Source organism: Chanos chanos, chromosome 8 (assembly GCF_902362185.1).
Source record: "Chanos chanos chromosome 8, fChaCha1.1, whole genome shotgun sequence".
NCBI classification, from domain to species: Eukaryota; Metazoa; Chordata; class Actinopteri; order Gonorynchiformes; family Chanidae; genus Chanos; species Chanos chanos.
This window is the reverse complement of record NC_044502.1, coordinates 35612809-35627567: the sequence shown is the minus strand read 5'-3', so window position 1 is coordinate 35627567 and position 14759 is coordinate 35612809. Positions and strand designations below refer to the sequence as shown.

At 43.9% G+C, this 14759-nt stretch overlaps 1 protein-coding gene across 1 annotated transcript in view; it reads right to left on the bottom strand.

Moving 5' to 3' along the window:
• LOC115819642 (neural-cadherin) overlaps nt 1-14759 on the bottom strand; it is an 85604-nt gene that overhangs the window by 16376 nt on the left and 54469 nt on the right. Inside the window, exons 9-16 of the mRNA XM_030783143.1 lie at nt 13588-13756; nt 13233-13403; nt 12059-12231; nt 9464-9631; nt 3682-3931; nt 2636-2763; nt 2322-2508; nt 1762-1905 (exon numbers count right to left, since the gene is read on the bottom strand). Of these exons, the coding sequence (XP_030639003.1) occupies nt 1762-1905; nt 2322-2508; nt 2636-2763; nt 3682-3931; nt 9464-9631; nt 12059-12231; nt 13233-13403; nt 13588-13756 (1390 nt within the window). The remainder of the gene's footprint in view (nt 1-1761; nt 1906-2321; nt 2509-2635; nt 2764-3681; nt 3932-9463; nt 9632-12058; nt 12232-13232; nt 13404-13587; nt 13757-14759) is intronic.

Genomic DNA, 14759 nt, shown 5'->3' with positions numbered 1-14759 from the left:
GAAGAACAGGGAATGTGTGCATGCGCGCGCGCATGTGTGTTTGTGTGTGTGTGCCACTGCCTCCACTCAGGGGGGACATATGACATCTCCTCTGGCTTGAGTCTCAATCTGGACTAACAAAATGAACTCTGGAAGCCACTCTCACAGACGACTGCCTATCAAATTAACAAATGCAAATTTTAATGACCAAAGAGACCTTCACCGGCCATCACTGCTGGTATGCTGGCATGGTCAAAACTGTTGGGGAATATTTGACGAGGCTGACTTAATTTGAAGGATGCCCTGTTCTCGGACGACATAAATAAAACATTTACAAAACAGTGAAATTTCATTTCAAAGGTCAAACAATGCATCACATTATGGTAAAGCATGCTGTCAGCACCGGCTGTATAGAAATACTCCACGCATATTACATTACAGGGTCAAACAGAACAAGCTATGTGGAGTATCGCATCGATGCCTACATCTTTTAAACATCTGTCTGCCACAAAATGAAATGCTTTTTTTTTTTTTTTTTTATACAGTAGCCTCTATTGAAAAACAGAATTAAAATCTCTGTTAAGTAGCACGAGGAGGAATAAGAGAGAACCGATGAGCGAGAGGGGATGAGAAGATAAGAGAAAAGAAGAGTCCTAGTTAAACCAGCAGCAGCGCTAGCGCCAAAAGTGACTGGGCTCAAATCCTCCCAGAAGACATGCCTGTTCAGCAAGCCTGCTGCTTAATGGGACTGTGTCATGTTTTATGGATTATCTCCCACTAATACTGATAATCTGCTTCCTCGGACACCTGTGCTGAGCAGCGAGACAGGATGGCTGCAGGTTGTTCCTTCTATGCCTCCACATGTTAAAAAAAAAAAAAAAAAAAAAAGCCAGGCAGGCAGTGAAGAAATATCTGATTTTCGTCTAATTAGCAAAAACTGTTGAGACTGCAGATTTGAGGTAAAAATCTAAAGAGAAAGACTTTTCTGCTGCTTGCTGTTTCAGTGTTTCTTAATTCCTTAATCAGTGGCCTCTTAGCTGTGAGGTCTCGTAATCTGACTGTGATATCTAAGACAAAAATCTCATTGTGGGATTTTACATAATAGGCAAAATATGGGTTTGGCTTCCCTGTTGAAAATCGAAACCATTAGGCATCTCCGCGCTCGGATATCGCTGTGGATCTTGGATTGGCGTCATGAAACCTGACATTTCATGTAAATAAGACTCAACATCTTTCCCTCAAAGGATTTGCCTCTGTCATTTAAGAGGGCTATGCAATTTATTTATTAATTTACTTGAAGACAACAAGGGACAAACAAAACAAAGAGAGAAACATCAAATAACTACCTCAGGGGAACTGAATCTGTGACTCCCACATTCACCACAGAGATTTGCTAACAAGCTCAGCAAAAAGAAAAAAAAAAAACCCCACAAACAAACAAAAAAAAAAAACAATAAAGGGAGTGCTCTACCTAGCTTTACCTCATAAGGCTTTTTTCTTACCCTCAACCCCCGGTAAAAGTCTGTCAAAATATCAACACAAACTCAGCAAGATGGAAAAATCTAACAACAAAATATAGCAGCAATCCTTAAAGGAGATATTTTTACTTTGAGTTATTCTTCTGTTAATCATTTTAATATTTCAGATTGACAACTAATGCACTTGTTAGACCCCCATACGCTATAATGTATCAAGACTGAACTAACATCAGCACTGACACAGAAATAGCTACAGTTGGGTTCTCTTTATTATTGCCATAGTGACAGTAGCCTGTGGTCTTACCCTCATCCTCATCATTGGCTGTTACTGTAATGACAACAAAGCCCACTTCCTTGTCCTCCTCCACACTGATTTCATACACAGGCTGGGAGAAAGCTGGTGCGTTGTCGTTAACATCTGTGACAAAGATCCTCACGTAGGCCGTATCTGTGTATGTAACACAAGACAGTACATAGTGAAGACAGTGAATCAAACTTACACGGTTCCAGTGTTTCACATTGGATATTAATTAATAAAGAAATGAAAATGACTTGACTGGAAAACAGTAGAAATATTGCTGTAACCCTCATGAACTGGAACGTGAGTTAACAACAACTAATGTAAACAATCTAACTGCCAACCCTGACCATATAGCAGGGCGTTTGTATTGTGTAGCACTGTGTTCGGGTCATTACTGCCACAAATCACTGAAGTGACATTATCTCTCCATTAAGAGAGAGTTAATGATGTCTTAATGAATGCAGCACAGCCTGCCAGCTGGCCCGCTCTGGAGGAATTGTTAAAGACGGGGCATGCGTGATTGACAGGTGGGCGGGTGGGTCGGCCACAGTGAAGAGGCGCACCTGTGTTGGGTTGACCCTGTTGCCCGGGCCTGGCTGACTCAGAGCTGTCCTGGGATTGGACCTCAATCAGGTAAGAACCTTTCTGCTCCCTGTCGAACATGGCCCTGGTGTGGATGATCCCCGTGTAGGAGTTGATGCTAAAGAACTGTGAATCCCCACTCTCATCCTTCAGGATAACATAGTTGATCTGTAAGGGAAATATTTGGGGTTTAGAACAAAGCTAAACCTTTGGAATATACAAAAAGCAACAGGCGAAGGTTTTTTTTTTTTTTAAAAAAAGAGATGGCAGTGTAAAGAATGAGGTGAGATCTCACCATGCCGTGGAGGCCTGAGTCGAGGTCAGAGGCCGAGACCTGTACCACCGACGTGCCAATCTCGGCACCCTCGGGTACGGTGGCCTCATACGTGGAAGACATGAAGAAGGGAACGTTGTCGTTCACATCTGAGCGACAGAAAAAAAGAGAAAGAGAGAGCACTGAATTATGATTCAGCCGTGGAAATCACGCAACGCAAAATAAACTAAGGGACTTTCTTCAGAGCCGTCCTTTCAAAGGCGCAGGGGTGAAATTCACTTTCTCGTCCTCTGAAAATGACGGAGGAATGCTTTAAAAGGCAGCTGAGTTTGATTTGAGGAGTCTGCACGAGTGTGAGGAAACGAGGGCGCGACACCCTCTGTGGCTCGCTGATTACGCCACCCTCTGTAATGAGCTTCCGAGGGCTTCTATCTTCCTTTCATTACATTTCAATCTCCATTTTCTCCTTAATTAATGTCGATGTGGTTTCGGGTGTCTCTGTGAAAAATCCTCCACTACTTCCTTTACCATGCAACCTGTCACAGCCCCCCCCCCCCAACACACACACACACACACACACACAAATGTACACAAACACAAACACACACACACACACACACTGTTGCTGCCTTGCACCCATCAAATTCATGCAGCTTCACAAAATGCTAAAAGACAGCACAGCAAACTCTCTGTGTACAAATAAACAGCAATGGCTAAATGAAGTAAGCAAGAGAGAGACAAAAAAAAACAAAACCCAGAAACGTCAGCACTGCTTTAACTCAAACACAATCAGCTAATCAGAGCAGACACCGCTGTGCAGCAGAGAACACGCGGCTGCATGAACTGCTGATAGCTAAAGCTCATGCAAAATTTGGTGAATCCTCAAGGGAGCACGACTTTTTTAAAACGTTTTCAAGTAAGTGCTTGAGACATATCTGTACTGCGCTGGCAGTTTGTGTCAGCCAACAGTGATGGACTTCTATTGGTCCAGTTTCTGCACAAGCTGTCCAAGCACTGGGTTCCCCCTCTGAGGGGACGGGTCCTAAAATGGAGGGTAGAGAACTCACCTGTGAGATTCACATAAACAGTGGTGAAGGAGGCCAGTGGAACGGCAGCGACGTTCTGCACACGCACGCGGAGGGTGAAAAATCGAGTGGTCTCGTAATCCAGTGGTTCAGCCACCAAGATGGAGGCAGAACCATCAATCCTGTTGGGCTTAATATAAAAGCGCACAGGCATGTTGGTCTCTGGCACCTGACCCTCCTCCAGGTTATAGGTCACTCTGGGGTCACCCAGGGGGGACGTAGCCTTTATCGTCTGTAAGGGAAAGACGACAAAAACAGAAGTAAAATAACAGTATGGAGGCAGTTTCTGTGTGTGTGTGTGTGTGCGCGCTCCCGAGTGTGTGTGTGTGTGTGTGTGTGTGTGTGTGCATTTAAATGTTTGTGAAGGTAATTGACTGAAAACTGCTTGGACATGCTATAATTGTTCAGGGAGGATCTTTTTTTTTTTTTTTTTTTTTCAAAAGGTATTAATGAAAAAGAGCTAAAGTCTAGAAAAAATTGCACCTTTTGCCAAAACTCACTAAGGATAATTAGCATTATTTGTGAAAAGGCATTCTAAATCAGCACAAATGTCAATCATTCCATTGCTGACTCCACTGCATGAATACATTAGACACAGTTCACCTGTAATCCATCTCGTTTCCTATTGAACTAATATTGACACTTATGGAGTAACTTTCTGCTGAAATAGTCTCTACACTCCCTCCCCACGGAGGCTTCCGCGCTGTCTTTCACAACTGAGCACCCCTCCATCCCTCCATCCCCCTTCCCGCATCCCACGGCTAACGTGAAACGAAAGCCGAATGACAGGAAGGAACACCTGAGTCAAGCGATTCACCAACGGGATTTCAAACACTAAGTTTGTGCTTCTTTCTACCCTTATTTCATACGATTAAAAAAAAAAAAAAAAAAAACGCCTAAGGGAGTTTAGTCCCATATCCGAAGCTTGATAGCAAAAATTTATCTTAAAGCTGATGACAAAATAAGATCAACAGCAGAAGGTTAGAGTGAGTGAGCGTGAAAGAGTTCAGTACTTAAGAGTTGAGGTGACTCAGTGCTCCATCTGCTCTCTGTCTAATGGGAAATGCTAAGCCATTGAAATGATTGCATTTACAATCCATTTTAGCCCAAAGCACAATCACACAAATGACACCATGAGGCAAACAGAATATTTCAATGGCAGTACAGCAGACAGCGGAGCGAGGCCAAGCTGACCTCGTGCTTAAGAGTGAATGAGGGAGTGAACGATTTTCAAACCATCTATGGTCATATTTGGATTTAGCTGATCGGAGAGAGCTTGGCTTCTGAATCACAGAGCCTGTATGAAACCCAAACAAAACGCTACACAACCAAATGTCCTCTGTCTGGAGGAAGGACACAAAACTGGAGAGAAAGTAAGCACGTGAGAGAGAAAAGAGAGAGACAGCTGTCGAAGTGCGCGGGTTCAGTCGGCCACGATTCCAATCCGCCGTTGTCAAGGTTATGACTCGGTAAGGCAAGGACATCTTATGACAACCCATGTTACATGCACCTTAAAAGCTTTCAGAACCGTGTTTCCTGCTTTTAAAGGTTGAGCTATGGCAACCTGGACATATCCGGCTGCCCGCCGGTTGACCTGCTTCCACACAGTGAGTGTACACATCCCAAATGTTCTGGCTGTCTGTGCTGGGCTTATCTACACCTGGATTATAACGATGACCTGTGACAGCTTATCATAGTCTAATTCGAATGCCGATACACTCATGTTTGGAATATGGAGGAGACAAAAGAAATTACAGAAAAATAATTTTGTAAAGTACTCTGAGATTCACAAACAGAAGTTTCTTCCCTCGTTATCAAACAGTCTCTCTCTATATGGTACTGCAAACAGAGTAAAACAGAACCACCACAGTTGAGTGGAGAGGTATGATGCCTTGATATTCAATGCAGTGATCATCCATGTAGCATTAGATGTTTAAACTGGAGAACTAGTCCAAAATGTCTCATAAAACACATCAGCAATGACAGTTCAGATCAAAATGTAGCACATAAGTAGAGCGTAACGGTAATGCTGTGGAACACGCCATGCACGACAGACAGGCCCCTGTTCTGCCTGGTTAAACACAGGAAATAAGCAGGAGTACCTGGCATTAATACGACACCAAAAAGCTCTCAGACCTAACTTTTCCAACCGAGTGGCGGAGACCCGAGATCAGCCAGGGACGACGATGGCCCAGTACTGCTTGGCCTGTACAAGACCGTCTAACAAATGAAACGCACAAAGACGTATTGAGTGTTAAAACTTTTTTTTTTTTCTACCTTCAAAACACTGATGCTGTTGAAATATTCATAATAGCATGCGTTCATTTAAATAATTAATTTCGATTATATGTTGAGAAATACAAACTTGGCCGACCTGGGAAACCCACCTGATTAATCTCCCCCTCCGAGTTTATTAGGGAGCAGCACAGCGGTTTGATGAGAATGATATCCCCCATTATCAGACATCCGTGCACAAGAACAAGGCCTCTTAATTACTTCCTCAAGGTTGCAATTACTGCATTTGGAAATTTGCTAATTATCATTCCTTGAGATAATTCCACAATGAGCCAAGTGATATTTAAATTTTTAATTAGGCAGACAGAGAGACAGATAGATGGATGGAAGAGAAAGGCGAGAGGGAGAAGAAGAAGAAAAAAAAAAAAGAAAGCGTGGAGATGAATAGAAACACTCAGCACACAACAAGGCAGCTCAGTGTTGCTAATGAATGCATTATACTGTTTAAAAAGCCTAATTTGTATTTAGAGTTCTAAGGATGAATTACTATGAAGGCTCCCAATGCACTGAACAGATTTTAACAGTCAGTTGCTACAGTTACTCTACACCAGGGAGCAAATACTGTACTTAGAGAGGAGAGAAAGCCCACTGTAATTGTTCTGAAGTGCTTTGTTGTTCAAGTTACATTACCAGGAACATAAGTATGCTTGTGTGTGTGTGTGTGTGTGTGTGTGTGTGTGTGTGTGTGTATGGTGCACTCATGTGAAATAGAGTGAGGTAAAAAGAGAGAAAAGGGAGTGTGTACTTTTTTATAATTGTTATGTTAAAACTGCAGGGGGAGAGGTTTGTTCCATTACCAAGATCTGCTGATTTACTGTCATTTCTGATCCTTTAATAGCTAACTGTGCCATCAATCAAATTTAGGGCATGCTCTAACGTCATTTGTTAAACTTATGCACACACTCACGGGCAAGATCTTGAAAGATAATACAGTCCAACATGGTTTAATGAGAGCATGACTGCTTCTGTGTCAGCTTTTGTTTTAATTACTGCCATGTATAGACCATGTCAACCAGTGAGTGGGGAGATTTTGGGGAGATGGAGAGCAGAAAATGAGAAAGACAGCTGATAACCAGAACTGGGTGGAAAGCTGAGAGAGAGGGAGAGAGGGAGAGAGAGAGAGAGAGAGAGCATTAATTGTCCCTCTGCTCAAGTCCTCAGACAACACAGCTGACCTCAGGAGCAGCCTCCATTAGCTGAGATGTGAGAGTGAGCAGAAACTCACAGCATAGAGACCCATAGGAATAACCTGAGCTAGAACAGTCTCTCTCTCTCTCTCTCTCTCTCTCTCTCTCACTCAAACACACACACACCATCATGAAGTGTCATAGACACCTTTAAAGACACAGTAATACAGAGACAGATATGAACACTGTGGTAGACCCAGTCCCAGACTCTGCCATTGAACTGTGCTTTGAACACAGTTAACAGCCCCTTAGCAGATACAGAGACATCACAACACTGTGTATGGACACAGTTACAAGCAGTGACATCTCGACAGAGTAACACACAGGCAGCAGTCTTCCCCAATGGATAGAGTATCATCACTAACATTGACAAATAACCAGTTTAAAATATCAGCAAGGCTCACCACACACACTTTTCAACAGATGAGACAGAGTTCCAAAAAACTCAGGGCAGAGGAGGCTTTAAATCTTCAGAGGCTGATTTCCTAAAGCCTTTCCTTCATCCCTGTTTTACTTACAGAACAATATGCGGTCTGAGGCAGTGCGGAATTGGTGACAAATACAAATTATCTCATTAAACATCAACATTGCTTTGAAAGCAATCTCATGAGAGAGGCACAGAGCCAGAGGTCTCAGCTAAGTGGCTGACACTGAGTACGAAGTGGCTAAAACTACACTGAAGAACAGCATATGTACGCATGCACATGCATCCTTGGTCTGCAGCTGTAACTGTGTGGATGTCTAGGTGTGTATGTATGCTCTCCACTTCTTTTGTTGTCCCTCCCTAAGACAGATCTAACCTGGTCTAGACAGGAGATAGAAATTAAACCAGAAGGATTCCTCAGTTGCTCTCTGGAGCAGCTCACTGATATGCAAGTTTGCCTGCGCGTCCACATCTAACGCAAGCACAGTGTAATTAACACATCATTAGTACTGTTAAATTTAAACAATCTACCTGGATAATTATGCGGTGAGAGGCGCGCGGGGCTGACAGGGCTCATAACTGGGCTGGCGGAGAAGAGCGGACGTAGAGCTGGCATGCGCTAAGAGACGGCTTAGAGGAGAATGTCTGCTTTAAAATATGTAAAGGGCCGTGTGTGGATTAGACTAGCATTCATTATCGCCCACTGAAGCTCAGGGAGACGCGAGCTGTCAGGAAATGAATATAGTAATTAAGGATCACTCTCCCATGCATGGTCCGGGGCAATAAGAGACCATTGTCGAACTTAACACGCTATATAATTTGATCTACCCCTTTCTCTTGTCTTTTCTTCATCTCTTTGTTTCCGTCGTGTTAATCAGGCTGTTGAAATTGTGGCGACGTTCCTATGGGTACATCACTGCGTATCACGGTCTGTGAAAGTTGCCTAGTCTAACTTAGAACGCCGCGAAAAAATAACTAAATGCTGAGCAATATGAATTTTCAGGTAGGATAACATTAATTCAGTCCTCCCTACCCCGTGGAGGAGAAAATGTTTTTACGCTAGTACATCTTACTTTGAGCACGATCGTGTGCTAACATAAAAAGCGTGAATCAGTCGAAGCGATGAGGCGACGGCTGCTGATGAGAACAGTGTGTTGAATGCAGCAGGGATTGTAAACTGCAGAATGCTTGGCAGCACCTACAGAAAGCTGCTGATGAGGTGGAAACGGAGTAGCGTTTCTGGCGGGGTACCTCATGGCCCTCTTTCCTAATGAATCGGCTAGATCGGGAGTACACTGTCCTCTGAAGATAAGCAACTTCCCTTCTCTAACTGCCCCCCCCCTCCTTTAAATGAGTTCGAAGAGAAAGTTCAGACAAGAAGTCTACTTCAGCTTCTCCGTCAGACACAGACTTGTTTTTTCTCCGATCTGTCAAAGAGGCTATCACTCTGTGTGTAAAAATTGGAGACGACTGTAAACATGACTTCGAATGAAACCGACCAAAATATCAGACAAGGTAAGAGACGTATAAGATGCAGGCAAGTCTCGAGTTCTAACCTAGATAATTCGGCTCTGCAAAAACAACTAAATCTTCTCTCACAAAGACCACAGACTAAAACACAAACATATAAACTGCACTTACAGCCCAGTGTTCAGTATGGAAAATTACTAAAATTATACAAAAGAACCACGCTACTTGAAAACAAAGACAGCTTATTTTGGATCTTGTTTGTTCACCTCATAACTAGTTCACCAAACTGCTGTCACATCTCCCAAATTTTTGCTGATGGAATGATTTACATTACACAGTGAAGTAGAAAGATCTTCATGAGACTATTTTATTCATCTGGAGTACTCACCACTATCTTGGTGTCACGCACAGTGTTCTCTGGGATGGTCACCCAGTACTCAGACTGTTCCCACTGGGGGGGCTGGTTGTGAACATTAGTGATGATGACAGTCAGGTCCACTGAACTACTCCGGTTCCCTCCATCAGTGGCAATGATCTGCTGGCTTATTCGGGATGTCTGTCAGGGACCGGAGAAGGACAATGAGCTTCTTTAAAAGTTGTATTATATTGGTAACAAAACAAGATAGAACAGTCTGAATGATACAAGATTTTTGCTGGTATAAATACAGTAGAATATAACGCTGCATATTCTACTGTCATTTAATACTGAAGAATGAACAGCATTATTCACTGAGCATTGCAAGACAAAGTTTCAAAGTACATTGTGTGGTGGCACAGATAGATTCATTCCCTATGCTCCTATATTTTGCTTCCTAATTTGCTTTTCCAGACTGAAGCTCAGCAGAACAAAGAGGGGACTCCTCTTGTACTACATATTCCTCACTATTTCATTAAAATTACCACTGTTCGATTAATAATGGAAAAGTGCTTTTGAAGTTGAGTCAGCAGTAAAACTTTGCTTAACAGGCTCCAAAATATTGTCTCTTTTCAGGTCAGGCAGCAGAATATTATGCTAGGAAGACCATGTTCATGAAAGAGACAGTGAAGAAGAGAGAGAGAGAGAGAGAGAGAGAGAGAGACTGAGAGAACGATGAAGAAGAAGAGATGTAGAAGACCAGTGGAAGTTGTGTCTTTGAAGGCAGGTGAGTTAACTCTCGGTGACATCTCCTGGCTTTCCTACAGTGATGGGTTCTGACAAATGTGAGGCAGTGTGACAAGGCTTCAGTAATGAAAAACACGGCCCAGACCTGCAACCACCTTAATGACCTGCACTGAGATAATCACTGTGCGTACAGCCTGCCTACTGAGGGCTCTAAAAGGAGAGTGAGAAGGGATGGGGTACTCATTCTTCACTACCCCCCCGCCCCCCCAACAAACTCCTCGGGCCCCTGTCAGAATCCATCTCTGTCAGCCGAGATGGAGACAAGTTAAAAGCTAAAAGGTGTTGGATGTGAACTCTGCATAAATAATTCACAGCGTCTAACGCTTCACCTGAAGCTTAAACCCCATCCCCGTTCTCTCTGGCTCAGCCAGGGTCAGACCTAAATTTGATTGCAAATTTAGGTCCTTTAGACTAGTATGTGGAAACAGGGGAACATCCCTCCTCAACCCTGCCTGACGGGCTGAAACTCTCGCTCTGACGGCGAACGATACAGCTAATTCATCACGGCCGCCGAGCGGCCAAATCTCACTGTCGACATCATCAGAGCACGACCCATCTCCCTGTCTGAGGCTGCGTGCATCTGCGGATGCCTCTTAATGTCAGCTGATGGCCCCCTCAGGTTTTATATAACCTGTGCAGAAATGACAAAGCCTGGCTTTCCTTGGCTGAAAACTAAGAAAGCTGACATTTCTGCGCAGACAATAATGCGCATAGGAGGAGAGGGAGAGTGAAAGAGATGGAGATTGGGGTTGGGGGAGTGGGGGGCAAGGGGGCAAGGGGGCGGGGGCGGGGGTAGGGGTGTAGCAATAATAAAAAGGAAGAAAAAGACAGAAAAAGCAGAAAAAGGCAAGACAGATAGTAAGATTGAGGGCAAAAGAATGGGAACATTGAATAAAGAATAGAATGAGTAAACAGTGCCAGACAAAGCCTAAACCCTGTGTATGAAATGCCAACGTGTGGCATCGGTTCCCTCTCTGCCCAGAGGAAAACAGCGAAATGTCGGAATCGCTTCCGATAAATACATTTATGCTTGTGTGAATACGATGCTTCCCACCAATGTTAAGTTATATAGATATATATAGACAGGCTTTAGTTGTTAGTCTAGGACTTGTCATGTTTAATATGCAGCTGCTAAGGAGAGGAACAAAGGCTGAGGTGAATACTTGTCTCTGTGGACAATATCAGGCAGAGCGGGGATATGTGCGTTTCCTCAAACATGCACACACACGTGCACGCACAAACACACACACACACACACAGAGGGAAGGGGTGGAGAACAAACACCTGTATCAGAATTCAGGCAGCTGTGGGTTAGCAGTCTCTGTAGGCAAGGAGGTGAGTGTGTATGGTTGATGTGGGATAGCAGGTGTAGAGGAGTAGGGAGGAACATTCTCTCCAACCTCAGAGTTTGTACAAAAGCTGTTTTATTAATGCAACGGTCTTAGCACAAACTGAAGGAATTGCTGATCGACTCTTCCCACTACAAGAGCTTGCTGGGTGTAAGAGTCTCATGAAGGTAATATTCTTTCTAAAAACAGTACCAGGTCAAGGCCTTCTTCAGAGACCGTGACTTGATTTTCTCTTTGTATAATGTGAGATTTTGTCCTTACTGATATTTGATAAAATTCCATTTCAGCGAATATTTCCTCTTCCATGGTATACTTCACAGTTTTACGACATACATACCGATATGTAAAGCTCAGTTGTAGTGCTCTATAGTGCTAAGGGGTCCAGGTCTGTAGGGGCTAAATAGACGCTGTGGTGTTCAGGTATGTAAGAGTGAACAGGTGCTCAAATGTTCAGGAGGGTTGGAATCTGTACCTGAGAGATAGGGTGGTTGACGTAGATCCAGCCTGTACTGGGGTTGATGTGGAAGTAGGCTGGGTTCTGCTGGGACAGGGAGTAGGTGATAGCTGCGTTGGTGCCCTGGTCGTCGTCATGGGCGGCTGCCCGCAGGAAGCTGGTGCCCACAGGTGTGTCTTCTCGTAGAAAGTCTGGCACACGAAGGGTTAACATGTTAGCATACTATACATGCTAGCGAAAAAACAACAACAACGCAATCAAGTAGAGTTTCTAGCTCTCTGTCACATTCATAGCCACAGCGGAAATGAATGCATGCCCCAGAAACATTTCAATCTCCCTGTTAAATACTTAATAAGCCGCTCCAGTGGTGCTTTTTAATATGATGAAAAGGAATTCTGACATCAAACTTATCAAACACATATTTGCGCACATAGTAAACAAACATGAATCTGCAAGAGGAGAAGTGCCAAACTCTCATTGCTCCTAAGTGCTTTCCAGGATTATAACAATAATTAACAACATCTTTCTGTACCGGCTAAATATCACCTATCACAAATTGTTTTACATTTTTAATATTCAGTTCCATTTACATTGGTTGGCTGGTCCAGCAGAGGTTGTGATATTTCAGAATTGGAGAGGCCAGCAAAATCCTTACCTCTGCAAATTGATATGATGTAAATGTTTAACGAGTGGCTAAAGCTGGTGCAGGGCCCTGAACATGAACTTACTGATCTCTCTCTCTCTCTCTCTCTCTCTCTCTCTCTCTCTCTCTCTACCAGGCCTGTAAAACTGCAGACGAGGGGCCAGAAGTCCCTCCGTTGTGTTTTATTATAAAATGAAACTTTAATGCAGGCAGAATACCTAACAAAATAGGGCCCCTTAAGCACAGCACAGAACAAAAATATCCCATAGCAACAACACCCCCACACTCTACTGCTATCCACCGGTCAACTCCTCACTCGACCCATAGCCAACCTGAAAAGTCCAAACCCAATCTCTACACATCTAGCACTATAGAACAGCCTTAATGGATAGCTGTAAATAATTTTTGAAAGATCTAGAACTAAGAACAACTTTGTTTGAAAGAGAACGTGTAGCTAACCAGTCCTCTCAGAGGGGCAGGTCAGGAGCTAATGACTGGCAGTTTAATGAGATTGGCTAGAGGCAGCAAAGGGCACGGGGCAGTGCTCACATTGGTAGCGGCTGTTCTCAAACTTGGGGTCGTTGTCGTTCTGATCAGTGATGAGCACGGTGATCTGACAGATGCCAATGAGAGGCTCCTGGGCCAGGTCTGTGGCGGTGACGGACAACGTGTATTCTCGCTGCCGCTCGCGGTCGAAACTCACCGCTGTGCTGATCACACCTGAGAGAGAGCATATGACATGTCATAAAATCTATAGTGAATACAGACTGAGTAATACACACACACCGCATGTTAAACACATTCTGTGGGATTATAAGAAAACACTCTTTTTTTTTGTTGGAGTTGGAATTTTTTCCTTCTGTTCACAAGTGACTCTCTACATGTGTTTCAAATGAATCACTACCTGTGTCAGAGTCAATGGTGAAACCAGGTGTGACCCCATCTCGCTGCATGATGCCATACTTGACCTCTCCATTGACCCCAATGTCAGCGTCGTGGGCGTGGACACGTAGGACAAAAGTCCCTGGTGGCTGGTTCTCCGGGACCAAGGCATTGATGCTATAATTATGGCACTAAGGGAGTCAACAGTCAGAAAATGTCACTTAAACACAGGCACCGGCAAACATTATAACATTTACCATACAAACTCATTTATCATTTAATATAACACAAAATGCATAAGGGAACTACTCTCACTCTACTCTTAAATTACACATAATACACATAAAGAATTTTGTCACCTAATTTTTATCAGTTTGACATCCCGCACTTCTCGTATTCCAATACTAAAAGTAAAATAGAGGCTATAGAATATATTAGTTCTATACGCTAGAGGTATTGTGAGCTCTGTGCAGGTCCAGTGGTCAAACAGCACATCATTAGAGTGGAATTAAGAGTGGACGATTGGCAGGGTGTTTCTGATGAACTCCTGCTCGGTACTGGTCTGAACCCAGACAGTGATGCTCCCTAATGAGGACACACTCCACACCCACACTGTGTGGAGGCAGCATCCAATAGGGAGCCCTCCCTCCCTCCTCCTCCTCCTCCTCCTCCTCTTCTTCCCTCAATCTCCACCACCTTCCCATCATGCTCTCTTTACAGAGCAGGTGTCTCGTGGTTGCACCCTGCTCATGAGGGGCCTCAGGGGGAGATGTGTCAGAATCATCCGATTCATTGAGTGATTTGATCAATATGGAGGCTAACAGCCGAACCCCCCCCCCCCCCCCCCCCCCCTTAAAAAACAGGACTTTGTGATTTTGCGCTACGCTCCTGGATCTCATCGGCTTTCCGCTCACACGCACTACTTTGAGAGAGCAAGGGCTTAGCGAGGATTTGTCAGTTTAGCCAGGGAAAACACTTTAACAGATAGTCCATTGCCATAATCTATTGTGCAGTTAGGAGCTGAGGCAGCGCTTGACTACAAAGAGAGGCATTAGGTCTAAATGGGGGTTGAAGTAACACAGGGTGAGAACTCATTACCATAGCCATGGCCTGGTTAGATTGGCCCACTTCCCTCTGTGTGTGTGTGTGTGTGTGTGTGTGTGGATGTGTGTGTGTGTGTGATTGAGATTGGGA